General features: G+C 50.3%; 1 protein-coding gene across 4 annotated transcripts in view; it reads right to left on the bottom strand.

Annotated features, from left to right (window-relative positions):
* Positions 1-24,857, bottom strand: part of SEMA3B (semaphorin 3B) — a 90,941-nt gene that overhangs the window by 41,202 nt on the left and 24,882 nt on the right. Inside the window, exon 2 of one of the 4 annotated variants that reach the window (XM_019482069.2) lies at positions 15,731-15,791. The exons of 1 other annotated variant lie outside the window; for it this stretch is intronic. In XM_019482069.2, coding sequence (XP_019337614.1) covers positions 15,731-15,791 — 61 coding nt within the window. 2 more of the 4 variants (XM_019482070.2, XM_014598274.3) reach the window with 2 other exon arrangements.

Here is a 24,857-nt window from a genome sequence, read left to right as displayed (position 1 = left end):
CTTTCCCGCATCCCGCCCGCCCGGGCGCCCCCGCCTCCGTCGTCCTCGCACGTGGACACGGACACACACCTGGCCTCGTCTGCGCACCCCACACACGGCCCGAGCCCGCTGCGTGCCGGAGATGCAGCACAGGCGGGGAGCTCCCCGCGGAGCAGCGCCCGGCCAGCACAGCTCACTGGCCCACCTTTGGTTTCCCGCATTGTCCCGGCAGGCTGGGAAGAAGAAGCGGGGGGGAGCAGGCGCTGGGGCCCTGCTGACCTTGTATGTAGCAACCGGCTCAGGCTTTGGCTCTGGGAGACTTCATGGCTGCTACAGCCAGCTGTTTCTCAGAGACATTAAGTGGCCCTCCCACTTCGCTGGGGTCACCCCCCCTCCGCCAGCTGCCTGCAGAGCAGGTGTCTATACCTCCTTCTCAGGAACCTGCAGTTTGCCCTTGGCACAGCCATAGCTGCCCACACAGTGCTTCCCCTGCAAGCCCTCATGATGCTGGGCCAAGTCTCAGATGCCCCTTCTCCCCCCCCCACATCAGGACACCAAACTCCGAATATGGATGACAGGTCCAAAAATGGGAAAAGAGGGTTAGTGCAAAAGGAATAAAGTCCACAGCTGAAGGGAAGGTGAGTTCACCCTGTCCTGGAGATGAATGGAGGACTCCCAGTCCTGGACACGTACCCAAAGCCAAGGCTCCTGACTAAGCCTCTTATTCCATCTCCTGCCTCCCACAACACCAGGCTAATGCCCTGTTGGGCCACCTTGCTGCAACCTCTTCCCTGTCATGCTTCTGCAGCTGACATCCAGTGCCCAGCTCACAAGCCACAACCCTCCTTCAGGCACTCCTATTCCTGCAGTCTTTGGGAGGTTGGGGTGAGGAAAAAAACAAGGGGAGCCCAAGTGGGTGGGAAAGTGGTTTGATCTCACCATGGCCCTTCTCTCCGGTGAAAGTCCAGAGAGATGGAGCTCTTGAATGGGAATCCAGAGTAGTGGTGATGTATGTGGAGGCCCCCAATCATGGCCTGCCCTCCAGTCCTTGCCTGCCCCCTGTTCAGGATGCATGTGTATGTGGGGGGGACTGAAATGGCTTTGGCAGAACTAAAGATGCTGGTGGTGTGATGGAATGATCCAAGTGCCGTGACCCCAAACGCCTCTTCACTTCCTGCAGACATCTTGGCTTCATCCCATCTCACTCGCTTCCCTTCTTTTAGTGTGAATGGACAGAAAACAGCTGAACTGACAGTCTCAGAAATAAGAAAGAACCTCTAGCCATGGCAGAGATACAACATGACTTTCCCCACCAATCACATATGTTCAGTGCTCATCTAAAGAGCCTCAGCCCCAAGGTCTCTCAGACAGCACCTTGTCCAGTCTGGGTACCAATGCTTGGGCTGCAAGCTGGCTGGCTACTTCCTTCCCACCTGGAGTAAACACAGGCCTGAACCACCTCCACACAGTCCAAACACTGTAGCTGGATTCTGATCTAGACCCAGACTCTGGGCTCTATGATGGGATGGATCCAAAGGCTGCATCCACATACTAAGACCTGAGAGCCATGCTCCTTTCATGTCCACCACCAAATAGCCATGAGGTGGGATCCCCTGTCAGCATCTCCCAATGTGGGTGGATTCCCTCAGGTGCCTTAGACCCACAATGCAATTTCTGTACTGTCTGTCCCACCACAGAAATACTTTCAGTCTTCTTCATGAGGTTACATTCCTGTCATCTTGGAGAGTCAGCTTTTCCCAAGACTGCTGATTTTGCATGCTCCCTGAGCACTGGCCTTCAAACAGAACATCAGAGATCTTTCTCCCTCGTTGGGAAAGCCTGTTGATGCAAAAGCATGGGTGGAAATGGGCTCGGGGTAGAAGGCTCCGTGTTCTAGCCTAATCAATACTGGATATTACTCCTTTGCCAAGAATTAGTGCAGTCTCTGCTCAGGAGACACAGGTAAATCAAGCTACTGCCAACCAAGATCTCTCTCAAAAGTCATTCTAGGAGCCAGCTGTGGACTGGCAGTCATGCTACACCCCAAGACTACCATATTTGTGGGAAGAGGGGTATGAATTGGCCTGAGGGACAGTGAAAGTACTGTGACTGAGAAGCCTAGGACTGGAATAGCAAAGGTGCTGCAGGTCAGGACTGAGGATCAGCATAGCTGGACAAAAGCCAAGGCCGGGAGTAGCAAGATGAGCTGTAGACCAAGAACCAAGGCTACTGACAGTATTTTCTCTCAACTCATGCTCACTTCTCACTGTGTGTTGGATCCTCTGGGATGCAGGTGTCTGAATTTACTCTGTGTCCAGCACTAACTACTGCAAAAGGACTGTGCTGAGTTGTGGTGTGGTAGATAACCCCATCTATCAAAGGAAGAGCAATTGAGCTATGAGCAATCCTACTATGTAGTTTGGTACTTTCTGATGTCTCTCCCAGAACCAAGACGGGGTCGAATGCTATAGCTAGACCCTCTGGGGAAGCCTGTAATGGGAACAGCTTCTAATCCCCACAGCTGGGGCAGAAACAGTGTGATTCCAGTTTGCTGTGGGAGTGACAAGGAGTTTGGTCACTTTTCATGTTGCATGAAGTAGTGTGCTGTGAAGGGTGTTGTTGCATATTGTGCGAGCCTTGGTTTCCCTGGCTTGATTGCATGCTCTTATACATTGGAGAAAATGAACTAACTTTTGCCCTGGGTGAGGGTGAATACCAGTTTCTGCATGTAGCTTTCTCAGCTAGCACAGAACAGGACATAAAAATACAGACCTGGAAGGGACATCTCATGAGGACTGGCACTCAGGAGAAATACCCAGTCTGGGAAACTTCGTTGGCATGCAAACACAGTGATGGACAAAGGCAGCATGGCCTTCTAGCTGATAAAAACTCTGCGTGGGTTTGACCTTGGCTTTGTGACACAAGGATCCCCCCTGCCATACTTCAGTTAACCAGTAAATGCCATCTTGATTTTGAAAGCTTGCCTGCCTTGCTGCAAGTCACTTCTGGTGGATTCTTTCCCTCAATGAGGCAGAATTAATCTCAGAAGCTCAGCTAGCTGAAGCTGACTCTTGAGGGCTGCAGAGATAAGTTGGAGGTGCTGTGACCAGAAGGCCTGGTTTCAGAGACTGAGAAGTCTACACCTGGGTTGGCTTCACGGGGTGCTGTTCAGGGAGCCTGTGTGAAGTGGGGAGGGGGTGTCCTGAACAAGAGCTGCTCTGCAGAATCATGACAGGTCAGAGGGCTCCCGTGTATGGATGAACAGACAACAGCCTCCCCCTTGGCTGATTCCACCAGAGAACGTCTGGAATTGAAAGTCTGAACTACTATAGCTTGAGCTAAAGCAGGGGTGGGCAATTATTTGGGCTGGAGGGGCACTTAGGGCATTTTGGCATCTTATTGTGGGCCAGGTCAGCACCTCCTCCCTTGCCCCCTCCCCATCCCCCATTCACTAAAGCACCCTAAGTGGATCTGCGCCAGGGCCCAGCCCTGTGCCGTCACTGCCCAGTGACCCCAGCCTCAGGGTCTCCATGGGGACCAGTCAGGGACCCCTGTGGACAGGGTGTGCTCAAACAGGCAGATGAGATGAGGCTGTGGGGGGGCAGGGAGTGGTGTCTGGGAGAAGGATGAGCAGATCAGGTGGGGGCCAGGGCTGGGACTTTGAGGTGGTGATAGCATGGGGCCAGGGCCCAGGGCAGTGCCACAATCCACTCCCAGCAAGCCCCTGCCCACAGAACCGGCACCCGTCATGGGGATATGCAGGCAGCAGATCATGGGTCTGCCCTTGACCCTGGTCCCATGCTGTCACTGCCCCTAGATCCTGGCCCAGGGGTCTCCATGGAGACTGACCTGGGACCCCCGCGGGCAGGGTGCGCTCAGTCAGGCAAATGGGTGGTCAGGGAGTAGTGTCTGTGAGCAGGATGGGCAGCCGGAGCCAGGGCCAGGGCCAGGATCTTGAAGTGGTGACAGCATAGGGCTGGGGCCCAAGACAAAGCTGCGATCTGCTCCTGGCAAGCCCCTGCCTGTGGAACCGGTGCCTGTCACAGGGACATGTGGGCAGTGGATTGTGGTTCTGTCCCAGCCCTCAGTCCCATGCTGTCACCACCACAAGATTTCAGCCTCAGCCTCAGCCCTGCCCACCTATCCTACCCCAGGATGCCACTCCTCTGCTGGCTCATGGCCCCATCCCATCTGCCAGCCAAGTGCACTCTGCCTGCATGGTCCCCAGCCAGTCTCCATGGAGACCCTGCCCACCTGCTCCATGTGGTACCCTGGTGGTGAATGTGGGGCAGATGGGCTGGGCTGCCTCGGCAGTGGGGCTGGGTCCTATGGCAGTGGTGACACTAGCAGCAGCAGCCGGAAGGAACTGTTGCTGCCAGGGTTGCTGGGAAGCAGAGTCCAGCAGCCATGCCACCCCAGCCCTGCTGCATGCCTGGAGGTGGTGGCACTGGCTGCATGTGCCAAGGCCTAGGTTGCCCCTGCACCTGGGCCAGATGGGGTCAAGGAACCTGCTTTAGGCCAGATAAAATCCCTTGGTGGGCCAGATCTGCCCCATGAGCCATTTTGCCCATCCTTGAGCTAAAGGGTCAGGTTTATGCTCCTCACGTCCTTATGGAACTGGGCACAGAGAGAGGCTTGCAACACACACTCCTCATTGGATCCATAAACCATAAACACAAGGGTTTGCAATGGTGCCAATGCGTGCGAGAAGTTGTGAAGGTCAAGTAGCAAACATGAACCTGGAGGGAGGATCCAATTCTCGAGGTATGGGGATGCTTCTTGGTGAATGGCTGATGTTTCGCTCGGAGGCAGATAATGGAATACACCAGTCTCCTCTGCGCAGCTGTGTCCCAGATGCCTGGCTTAGTCCCAACCAAATGAAAACAACATTCTTTTGATGCTTCCAATTTTCCACACATCGGTGCCAAGAATAGCAAGTGCCGTACAGCTCACGGTGACCAGCCCTGCATGCACTCCACTTCTCTTCATCTCCATGGGCCTGCTCCAAGAGATGCCAGGTAGTGCCAATATATCCACGCTTACCCCAAGCCCATAGCCATTGCCATGCCAGTGCAGAATGCCAAGGAAAACACAGTCAGTAGAATAGAGAAGAATAGACTAGGGTCAGGATGGAGATGACTTTGCAGGAAGAAAGAGGTAAGGCACAGCTTCTTAGATGTTTAAGGAGTTACAGAAGATGGGGTGAAGGTGCCAGGGTTGGGGAATAGGGTCTTTCACCTCTGGAATGAAAGTTCAAATCCAAGTGCTGTTCCATAGCAATTGCAGCAGGCCAACTCTTCAGTTACTTATATGATATGACATGGATGCCCTGGTTTGCTCTCTACTGGACAGTCTTCACCAGGACTGCATCATACTTGGTGCCAGCACAACGTTCACCAAGAACAAAGAGATGGGAGTCCTGGCACTACCTACTTTCCATGCTGTCCCTAAGCAAATGTCCACTTTTCTGTTCCAGATGAACACCATGTGGCATCACATCCCCTCCTGGCTACACCCGAAGACAACCTGGCAGCCATGCCACTGAGTCAGATTCCCCAGTGAGATTGCACCTATGAGCCAATAGGGCTATCTGACACAGCTGTTTTGAGTCATGTAAGAGCAGTGGCACTGAAGAATCAGTGTTTGTAAGCAACAACCTCCGTGGGGTGGGGAGAGGTAAAGGGGACCTCTCTGAAAGTGAATCTGTTGGGAGGGAGCCACCCAGGGTGTGGTCAGGTGCTGCCCAGCCCCCTCAGATTAGTTCCAGTGGACCAGGAAGCCTTGCTCCAAACCTGCAGTTGCTGAGGGAAGACAGGAGATAGTGACTCCTTATCTGCTTGTTTAGAGCTGTTGGTGAGGTCACATTCTTTGGAGTAGGAGGGGGTCGGGTGCACTCTGCTGCTGCTGAACTGCTTGAGGCTGGATGGAGTGGCCAGGCCTGGCTGTGTTTAGGCTGCAGGCTGGCATGGTCCTATTTGAAGGTCTCTGCACATCACAGATGCTCCTGTGGGATGAGGCCAAGGCCAGGACTCAGCAAACACAGCCCTTTAAATCCTTCCTCCTATGGCCCTCTGAGATTCATCTAATTCACCTCCAGGGCAACATGACTCCTCACAGCACCTCCTCTTTGGCTGCAGCTAGGCCTGGGCTGGCTGTCCCAGCTTCCACTTGAAGACTGTTTCCCAGCACAACAGGGCCTGCCACATAGCATCCCCCTCTCTTCATCTCCTCATGCCCAGTCACAGGCAAATAACAAGAGAGTGGTGATTGACGGAAGTCAATTGTTTGGTGCGTGGTCACCAGTGGGGTCCCTCAAGGCTCTGTCCTAGGGTCTATACTGTTTAACATCTTCATCAATGATGTGGACATTGGTGTCAGAAGTGGACTGGCCAAGTTTGCTGATGACACCAAACTCTGGGGTAAAGCATCCACACTTGAGGACAGGAGGGTGATCCAGGCAGATCTTGACAGGCTCAAGAAATGGGTGGATGAGAACCTGATGGTGTTCAACACTGAAAAATGCAAGGTTCTTCACCTTGGGAGGAAAAACCTGCAGCATGCTTATAGGCTCGGCAGTGCTATGCTGGTTAGCACTGCAGATGAAAGGGACTTGGGGGTCATGATTGACTGCAGGATGAACATGAGGCTTCAGTGTGATGCTGCAGCTAGTAAAGTGAGCAAAACACTGGCTTGCATCCACAGATAATTCTCAAGCAAATCCTGGGATGTCATTCTCCCATTGTATTCAGCCTTGGTGAGGCCACAGCTGGAGTACTGCATCTAGTTTTGGGCTCCACAATTCAAAAAGGATGTGGAGAAGCTTGAGAGAGTGCAGAGGAGAGCCATGTGCATGATCAGAGGCAAGGAAAAAGGCCTTATGATGAGAGGTTGAGAGCCATGGGACTCTTCAGCCTAGTAAAGCTCAGGCTCAGGGGTGATCTGGTGGCCACCTATAAGTTTATCAGGGGTGCTCATCAGGTCTGTTCACCAGAGCGCCCCAAGGGATGACATGACAAGATCGAATGGTCACAAACTCCGCCGCGACTGATTCAGGCTGGACATAAGGAAAAACTTCTTTACTGTCTGAGGCCCCAAGGTTTGGAATAGACTGGCGCTGGAGGCAGTTCAAGCACCCACTTTGAAAGCCTTCAAGACACATTTGGATGCTTATCTTGCTGGGATCCTATGATCCCTGCTGACTTCCTGTCCCTGGGGCAGGGGGCTGGACTTGATGATCCTCCGGGGTCCCTTCCAGCCCAAATGTCTATGAAATCTATGAAATCTATGAAACAATGCTCCCTCCTTCAAATGTGGCCAGAGGTCTGGATTGTTCCAGGGATGTGGGAGGAGCTGTCTTTAGCCTCCTTTCACATGGCAAGTTTCCCCAAAATGCCCACAGTGCAACTCACAGTGGCTCATACTGGAACGGTAGGTTTGGCAGGTCAGAGGCTGTCTCTGTATGCATCCATACAGCACCTTGCATGCTAAAGTCTGGATCCCTAATTCAACCACCAACCACAAAACAGATAACAATAGTGAGCAACACTCTGAACAATAGCCCCAAGTAAGAACAGGCCCCATGGTGCTAGTTGCTGCCCTGCAAATCTCATAATTCTCACAGATGAAAACGAACAGAAATATCCTTTTATCCCCCTTCTCGTGGAATGAATGGAACAGAGGGTCACTGGACTGCCATGTGTCCCACAGCCTCAAGGGGGTGACAGACTCCTGTATGTATAACCCTCCCTGCCATCAAAGGAACCACTGTGGAAATTTCACCTCTGAACTGAAAAAATTATTAAAGGAACACCCTGTCCTGAAAAATATCCTCATCCACTGTGGCTCACATAAAAACCTGTGCCAAATTTGAGCCAAAGAGAGTAAGAGAACTCATTAGATCTCTTAAAATTCTCTATCAAAACTTTGTTTTAAAAAAAAAACACATAAAGTTTTACAAAAATGCCTATTTGGATCAACTTTGGGGGGTGTTCCTAAAACCTCCTAAAACCAAAAGTGTTCTAGTTTTTAACAGCAGAAACTTTACTGGGCTTTTGAACGAACACTTAGATAATTCTAACTGGGGAAAAAATGTTTTCCTTGAAATTTCTTGCATGGAAAAAACAGTACTTTCCCCAGCAGCTCTCAAATTCCTGGCAGGAAGCAGAACCAGGGAGTCCCTTGACAAGTGACAGTACCATGGGATCAGGCTGTAGGGGCCTGAGAGCAGTGTTTTGGGTGACTAAAGATTAGGGGGCATTTTCCTGCCTGTAAGGCCATGAGAATGTCAGCTTTTCCCTCATTAGCCTCAGGTCCCATGGGCCCACACCCTTCTGGGATCAGAGGTCCTGAGAGTTCCCAGCTTTTCCTGTCAGACAAGCCATACCTAACTTATATGTGAATGAAAGCCCACAGAGAGGTCACCTGTGTGATTTCCTGGTGTCCGGCAGGTCTGGGAACGCATCATGGCAGCCGGTTGACATGCAGCCACCTGGGAGTGGAGCAGACACTGAGAGGGCATGTGCATGAGGCAGTGCTGGTAGTTCTGGGCAGCGCACCTGCTTGGCCAGCTCCGTGACAAGTGGCGTGTACACGCACAGGACCAGGGCGGGACCTTATATCTTCCAAGGAAATCTCTCTCCCGCCCTTCCTGGTTTGTTTGCTTGGGTAAAAAGTCCGCCAACATACACCTGGCAGGTAACCCTTTCACTGCTGGCACAGAGGGAGCCATGCTGGCTTATGTCAGTTTCACAGGTCAGAATGCCTTTAACACTATGGATTAGTATGTGAAATCTCTGGGTTTATCTGTGAATCATGTTTGCACACATTGTGCTAACATTGTGTGGCACCCCATGGCACCCTTGAAAGATCTTGCAGCACCCAGGTTGAGAATCACTGGCCTAAGGTAACCCCTAGTGGTGACACCAGGCAACACAGGTAGGCTAGGGACAGAAGTTACACATAAACCAGTTAAAGTGATCAGAAACTGATTTAAACCTGTAACAGAACAGAAGCTCAGTATACATAAACCAGGTTCAAAATGACTGAAACTGGTTTAAGATAAACCTGGTTGAATGTAATATCAGACTTAACTGATTTTGTTCAAAATAGTTTATGAAACTTCTGCCCCAGATCCCTTCCTGGTTGAAGTTAAATCACAGTCCCCCAGCATCCCAGCATGCTTTCCAGCCCTGGACTGGGCTGTGCTGTCTGCTCCAGAGAGTAAAGCTGGCTCCACCCCTCTGCTCCCTAGCTGGAGCAGTGAGAGCTGACTGACAAGGGCATGTGGGAGGCAAGCCCAGCTGGAGATGCAGCCCAGTCTACTGGGGTGGGGGGAACACCAGCTCCCCCCGCCCAGGCAAACCCTATCTAGGGCCAGAGAGAGGGGCTAAACACCCTTCCCCACTCAAACTTACTGCTGACTGCGACTGTGGACTACAAATCACAGAGGCACCCAGCAGCAGGAAGAAGAAGTGATGATGAGCAACACTGCAAAGTCCTGCTGCTGTAATTCTGGACTGTAAATCCCAGAGACCTCGGGGGCAGTAGGAAGAGGAAGTGAACACAGCCACAGAGCCATGCTCTAGTGCCCCCAGCTTCTGGCCTGAGTCACTGTGTGCACATGGCTGCAATACCTGAGTCAAAGGTAAATGTTTGTTCACTTCTGTTTCAATTTAATCCATGCAGTTTAGACTAACCCGCAAAGACTGAATCAATTCAGCCACAGGTTTTTTGACTGTCTGTACTTAGCCATAGGGACCAGAAGAGCCCAAGAACCACAGGGTCCATTTGTGTCCAGCAGCCTCAGTAAAGAACCCTGCTCCCGTACATTTACCATATCTGGGTTGGCAGGAAGGAGGGGCTTCCTAAGCATCCTCTCTCCTTAATTCAGCTCCATTTGGACCAATTCTTGTATCACAAATCTGGAGAAAAGAACAGCAGCAGATTCTACCTTGAGGCCTGTACTTTGCTCACTTAAAAGCGAAGAGCATGTGAAAAGCTCCAATCTAGATCCTCACTGCTGGGTGTTAGGGGCAGATGGGTGGGAGGGAGGACACTGAAGGAGAGGCTCCTCACAGTTGAGGGAGCAGGAGGATCCTGGCACTGACACATACTCCCCTGATACTGACAGTCATGTGCCATGTCCTCGCTGTGGGAATGAACACAAGCCCCAAATGAGGCAGTGTCTCTACTGAAGGATAACTGCCAGAAAAACTGAGCTCCTCTCAAGGCAGGGCTGTGCTGTGAGGTTAAACAAGGATCTTGAAGAGAGGGAGGATGGGATCAGATTGTTTTCTGGGCAGCTTCATGGCTGCCCTGGGAGAATGCCAGATGGGAAATATTTACCCTCCCTACAAACTTCCATGTAAGCTGCTGGCCATTGCAGGATGGAATCCAGCCCTTGGGAGATGCAACTGCTCAGTGATTGAAGAGCAGAGTGGTGCCACACGTCTGGTTTTGCACTTCCTCAGCACTGCCAGCTTGGACATACATAGGGGCTCAGCCAGAGAGACCCTGGGCTAGATTCCCACTACCACCGATCCAACTGAAGTCTACCAGTAATGATACCGCCTCCCTAAGAGTCTGTAGCTCTGACTGACAAGAAACCACTGCAGGGGTGAGAAGGGATTGGAGGGGTTCTGATTATGTTAGGGTACCAAGGTCAAAGGCTGGGAGCACTGGATGGAGCTCTGTCTTGTGGCCCATTCCATCCTTGGCCTTCGCCCAGACTAATAAAAAGAAGGTCAATCTGTGGCCAATTTTATGAAGCTTTGCTATGATGGTGATTCTGGTCTATGAGGAACCAGTGGAAATTCTCACTCTGCCTCCTGAGTGGACTAGACTTTGCATGTCAATCAGATTAACTGCATGGGGAAAAACCTCTGTAACCATACCAAAGGCGATCTCATCTCCTGGATTGATACCCACAAAGGATTTGACAGGGGGCAGGCAGTCAGTGCCCCGTGACTACTGCTCCATGCTAATCAGTGGGGTTGCGTTGGTACTATGTGATCCCCCTGTCTGTCTGCACCCATCTCCTGTCTTGTACCTCAATTGTATGCTCTTTGGGTCAGGAACCATCTGTTAGTCTGTGTCTGTACACTTGCTGTATAGCACAATATAATCCTAGTCCATTCCTCACACTCTCATGTGATGCTGCAGTGGCACCTAAGAAATAATTTCTAGCCCATTCCAACCAATGTTGGAAGCGTTTGTGAAAAGAGCTGTGAAAAAAATGAGATCTTGGCAGTTCTAAACAATAAAAAGAAAAATATTTTTTATCACACAAATCTAAGATAGTAAATTTTCTAAATGTTTTGGTGATTGGAAAAGTTCAAAAAATGGCTTCAAGGTATAAAACATTTCTTTGCAATTTTGAACATTTTTGGAGCTCATGGAAAAACCACCCATGGGCCCAGTGACTGTGGTGCTGAGTCACGTGCAGTGTGATGAGTCAGCACAGTGCCTCATGGAAGCAAGGAAAATGGATCAGATGAGTAATAAGAGGAGTCAGTATTATTAATCCCTTCCGTACCCATAGGGATTGCTTTCCAGCTCTGTAGAGATTGATGGGATATTGAAGGAGGAGGAAACTGAGGCACAGGCAGCTGTAGAGATGTACTCAGGGTGACATATCATCATCATCGGCAATCCCTCGCAGTCAAGGATTGACAGACTCTGTTTCAGCTTGGATACATGCTTCCCTGTGGGATGGATGGCTCTGGGGTCTTGGTTTGGTTTATAATATGTTGTTTCTGCTGCTCCCATTTTTCTGTCTCTTGTTGTCATCATAAGGTTTCAAAGTACTGAGATCCTTGCAGCAGACTCTTCCTCCGTTTGGGGCAGTCCTGGGTGATACTCTCCCACGAGTTGATGTCTATGTTGCATTTTTTTTAAGTTGACCTTGAGCACAGCCTTGAAGTGCTTTCTCTGCGTCTTCTTGAGTGTACGCCTTGACTGAGCTGGGAGAATAAAACTTGCAAGGATGCAGTGGAAATTACAGAAGTAGAAAAACAGGTGGAAAATTTACAGGACCAAAAGGAGAAAGCAAATAAAAAAGTGGTATTGTGGAAACCAAAAGCACTGGATGCCCAAAGCAGTGTGAGCAAGTTTAAAAAAAATTCTCAAAATAGATGTGGGTCTGATCATAATCAATGCTGCCAGAAGATAAGGGAGTTAGAAGCTAGATTGGAAGTGTTGCAAGGAATCGTGGCAGCAATACAAGGAGGATGTATGGGGGGGTCGGTCTACTGAAAATGTAGTGTTTATACATAGTGTATATGACACACTCACTTGGTGTGTATGACACTAAGTGGCTTAGAGAGAACATCAGCAGCACAAGGTGAGTCTGTTTGGTGCACATACTCAGACAATCATGTGAAAACCACTGTCTATGGAACACATGCTGCCTCGCCCGTTCCCTGTACCATGCTCTGGCTCTAAGCAATGCCTGGCAAGGACTGTACCCAGGAAGTCTGCACACAAGATAGATCTGGCCTTACCAGTCCTGGTCTCGTGCCCTGAGGATCCTGCAGGCAGCACACGCTGCTGGTGACATTGACCACACACACAACTTCCACAGCCCCTGGTGTGCAGTGAGTCTCTGCCCTGAGGACATCAGCAGGACCAGGCTATAGGGGAGTGAGTAGGGACTGGTGAGTTTGAGGGAGGAGAGTGAGGTGGCCTGACAGGTGATGTCACATGGAGACCCACAAACTTGCAAGGGCAGGGATGGAAAGGGTCCAAAGGTGTAGGGAAGAGAGCAGGAAGACAATCTGGGATTGCAGACAGCTGGGTGTAGTGTTCTGCAGATCACACTGTTTGGTGAAGCCTCAGCTGTGTGTGCATAGGGATTCAAGGGCTGGGGTAGCTGGAGGCTGCAGACTGGGGTCAACAGGCTCCATATACCCAAAGCTGGGGACATGAATGAGCCTTTATGTGCACCAGCCTTGTATCCCAGTGACTCTAAGGCCCTTTCAGAAAGGTCCTCTCCCTCTCACATACATACACACATGCACCAACCTAGCAGATGCCAGGACTTTGTCCAAGCAGCCTCTGAGCAGGGCAGGTGATCGCCCCCATTACCTGGAGCCAGTTCTTCCTAGGCTCACGTTACTCCCCTGCAGCCCCAGCTGCCTTGATGGGGATTTGCCACAGGGATGAATGGGGTGGAGGGGAGGGGAGGGGAGGGGAGGGGAGGGGGGGGTGGCAGAGAAGAGGGGTGGGAAGGACGACTCTTCCTGGGCAATTACGGCTCCTGTAGCCTTGGGGATGAGTTAATTCCGCACATGCTCAGTGCCAGAGGCCCAGCCAGCTGCGATTCAGATAGGAGAGCCCAGCCCTTTCGAAAACACCTGGCACACAGCAGCTGCTTGGATTCCTTCTCCACTGAGGTCATCTGTGGAGGGGAGTGAGGGGGGGCACTTGCCACATCCACTCCTCTTGCGCCAGCATGGGTTCCTGCAGTCTGCCTCACACAGATGGGTGCAAGGTGAGGGCAGCCATGGGCTTTCAGAGAGAAAAAACTCACTTCAGCAACTGCAAGGAAATTCTAGCCTGGTGAGGACGTTCCAACCTCCTGGATGAAAGCTGCCTGCTCCCTGCCAAGGCCTGACCAGCACTGGAGAGCATCAGGGAAAGGAGAAGTTGTTGTTTCCTTGATGGGCAGGGGAAGCCATGAGGAAGGAGGGTGACCAGTTCCTTCCTTTGATTGCAACTGCCCTCTCTTGTTTGGCAGGTTCCCCCAGAGGGTCTCCCCATATTCATACATCTCCACAGCCAGCACAGAAGGAACCATTACTATCTGTCTCATAGGTATGGGGAAACTGAGGCATACAGTGAGTCTGTCATCAGTGACATAGGAACAGAACTTATGAAGTCCTGATTTCATAGTTGGTAGGGTCAGAAGGGACCTGAGCAGATCATCAAGTCTGACCCCCTGCCATGGGCAGGAAAGAGTGCTGGGGTCAAATGACCCTAGCAAGGTCGTTTGCTTCAAAAGGAGCAAAGCCTCCTTTTGAAGACCCCCCAGGGTAGGAGCGAGCACTACTTCCCATGGAAGCTGGTTCCAGATCCTAGCCGCCCTGACAGTGAAGTAGTGCCTCCTGATATCTAGCCTGAATCTACTCTCAGTCAACTTATGGCCATTATTCCTTGTTACCCCCAGTAGTGCTCAGGGGAACAGGGACTCTCCCATTGCCTGCTGGTCTCCCTTGGCCAGTTTATAGACAGCCACCAGATCCCCTCTTAGCCTTCTCTTGTGGAGGCTGAACAGGTTCAGGTCTTGTAGCCTCTCCTCGTAAGGCCTGCCCTGCTGACCCCTGGTCACGCAAGTGGCCCTCCTCTGGACCCTCTCAATGTTGTCCACATCCCTCCTGAAGTGCGGCGCCCAGAACTGGATGAAGTACTCCCAACTGCAGCCTGACCGGTGCGCATAGAGGGGGAGGATCATCTCCTTGGACCTGCTCGTGATGCATCTGTGGATGTATGACAAGGTGCGGTTAGCCTTCCTGACCGCATCCTCACATTGGCAGCCCATGTTCATCTTGGAGTCTGTAATGACTCCAAGATCCTTTTCCCAGTCAGGATCAGGCAGTATCAGCAGTGGGGTGGTAAGCAGCAACTGCCTGCAGAAGCTGGTGGCAGCGATTGGTGCCCCGCCATGCCCTCCCTACAAGTCAACTATGCTCCCAGCTCTTCCCTGGTCTCTCACTGGCATTTCTTCTTTCCCTGAGCTGGGAACAGAACCCAGGAGCCCCTCCCACACTGCAGTTCTGACCAGTAGAAAACACCTTTCGTAGAGTTGGGAACAGTGTTCCAAGCCCCTGGCCCAACTTTAACCATTATATCAGGCTCTACTCCCCATTCAGATTCCTGAAGAGAACCCAGGAGTTCGGACTGTCAGAGCATTGCCCTAACTAGAAAACCCCTCATTCTCCAGCTAGAAAGAAATAACAATTCAAATTCATGTGCTGCTGGATTTACTTTTTCTAATCCAGAAAATGAAATCTAGCATTTAGGAATAGGATGTTCCTTAAAGAGACTGGTTAAAAATACTTAACTATATTAGAGACGGTAAATTCCCTCTTTTATCCTTTTGAAAGGAAACAGCACCTCTTTATTCTAGGCAAAGTGAGTGGGTGGGCGAGCTGGGATGGGATAGCAATCAACATTGGAAGGGGCTGATTTTAAAGGCATAAGACTATGAAAAGACCACAGAAGCCTCCAGGAAAAGTTCCTAACTTGTTAAAAAGCCCTGAATTTGGCTGCCTCCGAAACAGACTTAAAAAACAAAACAAAAACAGTTGTCTGTGGTTTATACAGTTTCTAGGAAAAGGATTAGAGAAAATAATGAGGAAAATGGTCTTTCTGCTCTTTAGTTTGTTTTTTTTAAAGTGAATACCATGGGCAGATGACACAGCACACAGAGAGGACACCACCTCCCTACCACTACTTGATATTTTCTGGTTCATATCTCCAAGGATCATATATCCACCTTCTCAGCTGGCACGTCACCCAGGGATTCATGGTCAGCTGTATTTCACCATGACCTTCAAGGCCTTTTCTCAATCAGTTCCTTATCCCGTATGTTTGACCTGTGTTTTAGATACCTGACTTTGCAAACTGGTGCATTCACCACATTAGTGGAATGAACCCAGCTTCCCAAGCAGACCAGACTGCTCTGTAGCACTGACCTTTCATTGTCATTATCTACCGCTTCACCAATCTTTTCTTTCGTTGCAAGGATACAAACCTCTTCCCCATCCTGCCAGGCTTCCTGGAGATGGTGGTAATGCTGGCACCTTCACATGCATCTGAGAACAAGAGGATCACAAAGTAAAACTCCCCATGAGCACTTACAGTTCAGTTCTGCAAATTTCAAAGCACTTGGAAGGGAGGGAAACTGAGGCCCAGGAGAGGCAGTGACTCGTCTTTGCATTCTTACAGTGTGTCAGTGGCAAAGCTAGGAACAGAACACAGGTGTCCTGATTCCCCTCCCATAGCTCTAATTACAGAGCCAGCTGCCGCTTAGGATTCCAGCTTTCTAGCCAGTGAAACCAGTCCCTGGAGAACGATGCTAAAAATCTCATGTGAGATAGAAGAGCTCCCAGAGACTCCTCTGTCTTACAGACTTGGCAGCGCTTTTGCAAACGACGTGTGGCTCTTGACTACAGATATTCATGCTGTCCTTTTAAAAATCCCACATCATCAGAGCAGATCCTTCCCTACTCTGCCCCACACCCCCCACTCTGGTCAATTGACATTTGCAAATTGGGTGCATGCAAAAATAACAAACAGGATGAGTGAGTCTGCAAATGATTTCCTCCTGGCCTGGCCCACAACCTCATCTGAAACAAATCACTTTGATGGCTCGATAAGGACACATCAAATACATGCACTGCTGGAAACCGGGACCAGGGACACCTGTTTGCCTTCCAGCACCGCTCCCTTTCTGGTGCCTCCTGCCAGTGGTTGGACACTGCCCCAGGCAGCCCTGCAAAGCCAGGCATCCCTTAACTCTGAAAGCCCTGTGAATTCCTAGGAGAACATTTGTCATCAAGCTCTTCACCAATGCCAGTTAAACCTCATCAGCCCCCAGGGATGGCAAGGGAGCAGAGTGGTTATGCCGTGGTGGAGCTTGGTTGTAAATGAACACCTGCTCACTTGGACTGGAGAGTCAGGGCAGCTGATATTGATCTAATATGTGTGCCAGTGCTACAAAAACTTCTCTGCCTTGTTCATATTATCCTGGTGGTCCGCTCGGCTTGGAAGCTTCTGGTGAGGAAGGGTCAGGAAACATAACCCTGAGCCTTGACCCTGAGCCAAACCCTAGAAACATCCTTTCCCAGAGCCAGGTAGAGGAACCAGCTGTCCTGAGGCCTATTCCTGTGGTTTCATGAATGTCTATTCCTCCAACTCAAGGATCCTGACAACCAGGCCTCTGCTGTCTGCACTAGTCACATCCTTTCCTTTGCTGTACATTTGTGCTCAGTAGCCAAAGGGTTAAAGCTCTCTGTTGTTTCTCCTCTCTGTTGCCTTGGGTGGGTATGCATGCGTGGCAGGGAAAGGGGTGGTCTCTGATGTCAATGTCCAGCAGAACCTGGCCGTAGTTCAGAGACAGAAAGCAGGGCCTGCCTGCCAAGCTCCATCTGACTTTGCTATTCAGTTGTCCTTGCTCCAGGCAGTGGCGGAAATGCACTGGGGCTGTGTCACCAGGGCCCTCTCCAGAGCTGTTCTGGTTTAGAAATAATCAGTGCTGGGATTGTTGCAATAGGCAGGCTGAGAGCTGGGTATATCAGCACTCCCTGATCATCCTCGGTCAGGTCAGGAATGGGCGGACATAAGTGGGCCCTTGGCTAAGACCCTGGGCACAAACCCTAGCTCCACCATCCAAGGGCCTCTGGGATTTGCAGTCCCGGGAAAGTCCAGCTCCATGTTGCCCTCTGGAGGCATTAGGAGGATCCGTCTGCTGACCTGTGTCTCAAAAGGATCCCTTGTGCACTAGGTGAGATGGCAGGCAGCTTTGATGACTTGTTGAAAAAGCAGTATGTGGAAATGGTACCTCAAGTGTGAAAGAGAGGTCTGTGGGTGCTCCCGACCTCTGCCAGCAGTCAGCATTTCTGGGAAGCAGAAACAGGTGTGTGGCTCTGCAAAGTTCCCATCAGATCCCAGTTTCTGCCTCCTACAGCACTGGAGCTTCTGTTCCCTCTTTCCTCTTGGGAAGCCCTTACCCTGAGTCCCCATGAATAGGGAAGCTGGGTCTTAGAGCAGAGGGAAGGAAGGGGATGACCTTAGGGGGGGTGCCCCTGCTTGGTTGGTGAGAACTGATGCATTGCATTGGGATTAACACAACTATTTCCAGAGACATGGCATTCTGCCTGTGCCCAGGTCACCCATTGCTCAGCATATGTAGTGCCTCCCACTGTGTCCCTAGGAGAGATGCCCCCATGCCCAGAACTCCCTCTGTCTTATTGAAATCCACCTCTCAGCCCTAGAGAGACTTCCCTGGGAACAGAAGAAGAAAAAGCTTCCTCTGTTTTATATTGTTCTGCTTCCTATGTCCTTCAGAACTGTGGTCCTGCACAGAAGACCACAGGGACTGCTTTGCAGCAGAAGCCCAGAGGAGAGGCGAGTTCTCTTCCTCTCTACAGTAGAGAGAGCCCCTTGAAGCCAGAATCCAGGGAGTCCCTCTCCATTAAGGATCAAGTCCCAGATCCCAGCTGGTATGATCAGCACTGCTCATCCATGTGCCAGAACCTACAAAACTGTGTTAATTTATATGCCCAAGGATCTGGCTCCCAAAGTCCCCAAAGAAGGGATCACTCATATCCTCACAGCCCTGGGAAGGGCTTCCCAACATCTTGGCCTCACAGCAATACCAATGGAGGTGGCTTCTGGAGGCCTCCATAAACTAGGAAGGCAGCAGGTCCTCGTGGAGAATGCACTGGCCTGGGAGAGCCAAGCTTGATTCCCAGTTGTTCCCTCCTCCTCCCCGCTCTCCCCCACCTGCTGGGTAACCCAGGACTTCTTACCCTAAGACTAATGGCTCAATCCAGAAAAGTACGTAGGCAACTTAGATAAAAATTAGACACCTAAGTCTAAGAGCCCAATCGACAGAGAAGCCTACATCACCACTTTGATATCTATGTTTTCACTACTAAAGTGACTTAGGTGCCTAAAGTTTTGCTACTATAAAAGCCCAAAGACACTGCTATGTTAGCTGAGTAGAGTCCTGGCACCTAGTTGTTTTCCCCACCCCTGCCTCTGTTCCCCATGTTTAAACTGGGGGCAATGATAGCAAGTTCCTTGGTAAAGCACTTTTTTGAGATCTGCTGATACAGAATGCTGCATCAGAACTAGTGATTCTTCTTATCGATCCAGAGCTGCTCTGAAGTGTGTGAGTCAAACTGCAGGGCTAGAGCTCAGCTTGGGTTACGCTTTTAATTCTGTAGCAAACATTATAGGTTTACTGCTGCTGAAGTTTTATTATAGCCTCATGCCTTTGAAATTGTGCCAGGTCAGGCCACTTAGCTTTACTGGTATTTCAGTGCTACCAGCACGGATGGTCCCAAGCCTTTTTTTTTCCCTTAGAAGCTCTGCTAGAGATGGGCCTGAGCTAGGCATACCGCTACTTCCTAGGGGACGCACCTACACAAGATGTTTACTGCGGAGTAGTAGCTCTACAGTAAATTAGCTCTACACTAAATGTCTCAGTGTCTATACAAGCAGGGCTATTAGGCTGGAGTAAACTAGTAAAGTCTACAGCAGGGTAGTACTTGTAAATGCAAGTACTATCCTGTTTGGAGTTTTTTACTCCACAGCAGTGCACATGTAGATGCTGACCTGACTGGCTGGGGAATGAACGTACTTCAGTTCAGGGCTGCCTGCTGGTTAGCCCTACACTGGAACACCCTTGTGCCCCAGCCAGCCCCTTTGCAGCACATTGAGTTAGGTTGGAGCAGCCCCAGGCTGGCAGGCTGACCCCTGGAGCCACCTGCTAGCCAAGGCTGCTCCAACCTGGTTCAACATGCTGTGGTCCCAGGAGCACGTTCACATGGCATGTCCAGAAACAATAAACTCCAGTGCAAAAGTTCTTGAATGTATTGAATTAATTACACATGTAGACATGCCCCCTATATCAAAATTTCTTCCTACTACTGCAGTCCCCTCATTCCAACCTAAAGTCTCATGGAAATGCTATGGATGTTGATGACATGCTGAGAACTAGGACATGAGGAATGTCTTGCAAAGGCCGATAGTACTGTTGGTGTGACTTGTGATGATGAGTTCTTGGTGAGCATTGCCAGGAGTTTGCTGTATCTGGAGAAGTAATCAAGGGCCATAATGACCACATTTCCATTCCAGAAAAACAAATCTATTGCTCTTGCTGCCAAAGACTCAGATAGATCTGGAGAGAGGACTGATGCCGGGGGTGGGTGGGGGTGGGGAGGTGTTTTTCTCTCCTGCTCTATGACTAGTGATTCTCAACTGGCCAACTGAGCCCTGGCTAATATGCTGATTGGTGTCCTGCCCAGCAGTTGTTTATTCCAAGAGATCTTTTAGGCATTTTGTCAAATATCTCATTCCAGAGTACTGCAAGAATACGGGTGCTCTGGTCCTTCCATGAGAAGCCTACCAACTATAGCAAAAGTGACTGCCAATATGGTAGCAGGATTCTTAGAAGGTCACTCCCACTTTGGAAAAGTCAAGTTTGTCTCCAGCTCTAGCTGTGCTCCTCTTACTTGTTGCAACAGCTGGCTGATGCTGAAATTGCCATCTCCATGCAGTCACTGAAGACCTTCTAGACAGTATATTCAGTCTGTGCTTCCCATTAGGTGCTCTGCTGCTCTGAGTGTCTGCCTGCTCTGCTCACTTGTGAAAAAAAATGCAGTAACCAGAACCAAAGTTGTTATATTCAGGGTTAAAAGACTTCCAGGGTTTCACAACTGCTAAGGTTTTAGATCTGTTTCTGTTGTAAAATTTAGTAGCATCGGAGGCCACTGTTGCCAGGGATCATCGCTGTTACAGCATTGTTTTCCACCTGGGCATAGCACTGCTCTGATTTGGTGAAGTTTCACATTTGAGGATGTTGGAGCTCTGGTCTCCTGCCAGCTGATTGGGTGAGAGCCTTGCTACCATACACTCAGAAAGACATCAGCAGCTACTGCTCCTGGAAAGCGTCTGGGTATTATATCCAAACAGGTGGACAGGCCAGTTGGATGTGCCTTCTCTCAACCAACTCATTTGGTGTTGGACCCCAGCACAGATCTATATCTTAGAACCATTAGGAAGATCTTTTTAAGTCTTTGTCAGCTGTTCTGAATCTGACATATACTAGGTATCTTCCATAGCAGCATACAAGTCCCAAAAGATGAGAGGTAGGGGAAACTCTTCTTTTTTGCTCCTGCAGTTCATTATGGCATGAAAGTCACTACTCAAGGATCTCAGATACTGACCAACAGCAAAACTGCTCTTCGTCCAATTCCAAGAGCCCTCTCTCACTGCAGGAAAAACTATGGTGAGCCTCTCTGTTGCACCTACCATTTGTGGTAAGGCTACAGTGAGTGGATAAAGCAGCATGGGTTCCATGCAACTCCCCAGTGGGAAGAGATGGTCTTGGCCCTCATCTGAAGAAAGCAGCACTGCAGCAAGGTTTCTCCAAAAATATCAGTGGGAGGGTTTTCCCATCTGTGGAGGGAAGAAGACTAGTTCACACAGTGCATGAGAGCACTTTAGATCACAGAACAAACAAGACTGGTGGCCTGCCAATGGGCACCGCTCACAGCACTTCCTTACTGGAAAGAACCTGACAAAGCTGAGAGTGCTCAGAGAGGAGGAACATGGAAAAGGAATAGATGCAGACAAAGGGGGCTGGGGAAACACTAAGGAGGGAGATGAACTAATGGTCTGGAAACAGTGGGTTATCAGGAATGATGAAGTTTCACAGAGCTTTAATTGTGAGGAAGGAAGCTGTGCAGTCATCCCCTGGCTGTCTTAGGTATTTAGAAAGCTCCCACTGGGTAGTACCCAAGGCAGAGATGGAACTGGGACTAGCGACCTGGATCAAAGATAACAAGAAATCTTTTTTTAAATACATAGGGGGTAAAAAGAAGGTGCCAAATAATGTGAGGCCTCTGCAGGACATGCTTGGTAATCTGGTGGTAGCACCAGATGACAAAGATAATCTTTTTAACATATTCTTTGCTTCCATTTTTCTGAGTAGGGACAGGGACATCCCCCCCACTGGGATACCGGACAGACCCAGGGGAGGCACAGCCAGGTCCAGGGTCAGTGAGGACCTAGTCAGGGAACTTATGGAGGGACTAGGTGTGTTAAAATCAGCAGGTCCAGATGATCTCCACCCCAGAGTGCTTAGGGAACTGGCAGAGGTCATTGCAGGACCCCTGGCACAGCTTTACGAGCACTTGTGGTACTCTGGTGAGGTGCCTGATGAATGGAAAAGGGCCAATGTGGTCCCCATTTTCAAAAAAGGGAGGAAAGAGAACCCAGGAAACTATAGGCCCGTTAGTCTTACCTCGGCCCTGGGGATGCTGTTTGAGAAAATTATCCAGGAGCACATCTGTGAAGGGCCAGCAGGGGAGTTTATGCTTAGGGGCAATCAACATGGGTTCATTAGATGCAGGTTCTGTCGGACCAACCTGGTGGCCTTCTACGACCAGGTCACAAAAACCTTGGACGCAGGTGTCGTGGTGGATGAAGTCTTCCTGGACTTTAGGAAGGGCTTTGACACTGTCTCTCACCCCAACCTCATTAAAAAATTAGGCGTCTGTGGTGTAGGAAGAACCAGCAGCAGACCTACAGCCTGGGGAACTCCCTTCTCATCAGCACAAAGGCAGAGAAGGATCTTGGAGTCAGTACTGATTCCAAGATGAACATGGGCTGCCAATGTGAGGACACAGTCAGGAAGGCTAACCGCACTTTGTCATGCATCCACAGATGCATCATGAGCAGGTCCAAGGAGGTGATCCTCCCCCTCTACGCAACATTGGTCAGGCCACAGTTGGAGTACTGCATCCAGTTCTGGGCGCTGCACTTCAGGAGGGATGTGGACAGCATCGAGAGGGTCCAGAGGAGGGCCACTCGCATGATTAGGGGTCAGCAGGGCAGGCCCTATGAGGAGAGGCTATGGGACCTGAACCTGTTCAGCCTCCACAAAAGAAGGCTGAGAGGGGATCTGGTGGCCGCCTATAAACTTGCCAAGGGGGACCAGCAGGCAATGGGAGAGTCCCTTTTCCCCCGAGCACTACTGGGGGTAACAAGGGACAACGGCCATAAATTGACTGAGAGTAGATACAGGCTATATATCAGGAGGCACTACTTCACTGTCAGAGTGGCTAGGAGCTGGAACCAACTTCCAAGGGAAGCGGTGCTTGCCCCTACCCCCGGGGGTCTTCAAAAGGAGGCTAGATAATCACCTAGCCGGGGTCATTTGACCCCAGCATCCATTCCTGCCCATGGCAGGGGTCAGACCAGATGATCTGCTTAGGTCCCTTCTGATCCTACCAACCAACCAACTACCCAGGTACCAGACAGTCTGCAACACACAAGGGGCATCTCACAGTAGCCCCATGAAGTGGGATCAGTGTTGTTACCTGCATGTGCAAGAGAAACTGAGGCACACACAGAGTAATGGCTGGATTCACTAAAGTACCTAGGCAACTTAGGCAAACTTTAGGCAACTTAGACAAAAATTAGGCATCTAAGTCTAAGAGCCCAATTAACAGAGAAGCCTACACCACCACTTCGGCATCTATGTTTTCACCACTGAAGTAACTAAAGTTACTTAGGTGCCTAAAGTTTTGCTACTATACAAGCCCACAAGCACTGCCATGTTGGCTGAGTGAAGAGTTCTGGCACCTAGCGCATATCTAAGGCTGTTTAGGAGTCACAAGCTAAGTCTCCCTTCAGTTGGCCTCCTGAGGGGCCTGGTGTGGTAGACCTGTGCAGACCACCGTAACACACTTCAAGATTCATAGATTCATTGATTGTAGAGTCAGAAGGGACCCCGAAGGATCATTATGTCCGACCCCCTGCCCCAAGCAGGAAAAGGACCGAGGTCAGACAACCCCAGCCAGCTGCCTATCTAGCCTCCTCTTGAAGACCTCCAACTTAGGTGATAGCACCACCTCTCTTGGCAGCCCATTCCAGATTCTGGCCACCCTTACTGTGAAAAATTTCTTCCTAACATCTAACGTGAATCTACTCTCCACTAGTTTGTACCCATTGTTCCTAGTCACTCCTAGGGGTGCCCTGGTAAATAGTGCATCTCCAACTCTCTGTTGTCCTTCCTTGATAAACTTATAGGCTGCTACAAGGTCTCCCCTCAGATGTCTCTTGTGAAGGCTGAAGAGATCCAGATTCCTCAACCTCCCCTTGTAGGGTCTTGTACAGAGGCCACTAATCATATGGGTGGCCCTCCTCTGGACCCTCTCCAGATTCTCCACATCCCTCTTGAAGTGCGGCGCCCAGAACTGGACGCAGTACTCCAACTGCAGCCTGACCAATGCCGCATAGAGGGGGAGCATCACCTCCCTTGATCTGTTGGTCATGCATCTGCTAATGCACAGTAAGGTGTGATTGGCCTTGTTGATGGCCTCGTTACACTGCCAGCTCATGGTCATCTTGGAGTCAGCTATGACTCCAAGATCCCTTTCAGCCGCTGAACTGCTGAGGTGTCATCCCCCAACTTATCGGTGTGCAGGGGATTCCTCCTCCCTAGGTGGAGTACCTCGTATTTGTCTTTGTTGAATTGCATCTTGTTTCATTCTTCCCATTGCTCTAACCTGTCCAGATCTGCCTGTATCCACTCCCTGCCCTCCGGTGTGTTAACTTTGCCCCAAAACTTGGTGTCACCTGCGAACTTGGACAGGGTGCTCTCCACACCCTTGTCCAAATTGCTGATGAAGATATTAAATAACACTGGTCCAAGGACCGAACCCTGTGGCACCCCACTGCCCACCTCCTTCCAAGCTGAAAATGACCCATCCACCACCACTCTCTGAGTGCAGTCCCTAAGCCAGTTTGCCATGCACCTGACTGTGTAAGCATCCACTCCACAGCCTGTTAGCTTCCTTATTAGAATAAGATGCTAAACTGTATTGAAGGCCTTCTTAAAGTCCAGGTAGATGACATCTGCCTCAGCTCCAGTGTCAAGGCAGTGTGTTACCTGGTTGTAAAAGGCTATGAGGTTTGTCAGGCAGGATCTACCTGTGACGAACCTGTGCTGGTTTCCTTTCAGCATCAGTTCCCCTGCTGGGCCTTCACAAATGCTCTCTTTAATGATTTTTTCCAGTGTTTTCCCAGGGATAGAGGTAAGACTGACTGGCTTAAAATTACTCGGTTCATCCCTTCTCCCCTTC

The sequence above is a fragment of the Alligator mississippiensis genome, chromosome 12 (genome assembly GCF_030867095.1).
Source record: "Alligator mississippiensis isolate rAllMis1 chromosome 12, rAllMis1, whole genome shotgun sequence".
NCBI lineage: Eukaryota > Metazoa > Chordata > Crocodylia > Alligatoridae > Alligator > Alligator mississippiensis.
The sequence above is the reverse complement of the archived record's forward strand: the minus strand, read 5'-3'. Positions and strand labels throughout refer to the sequence as shown.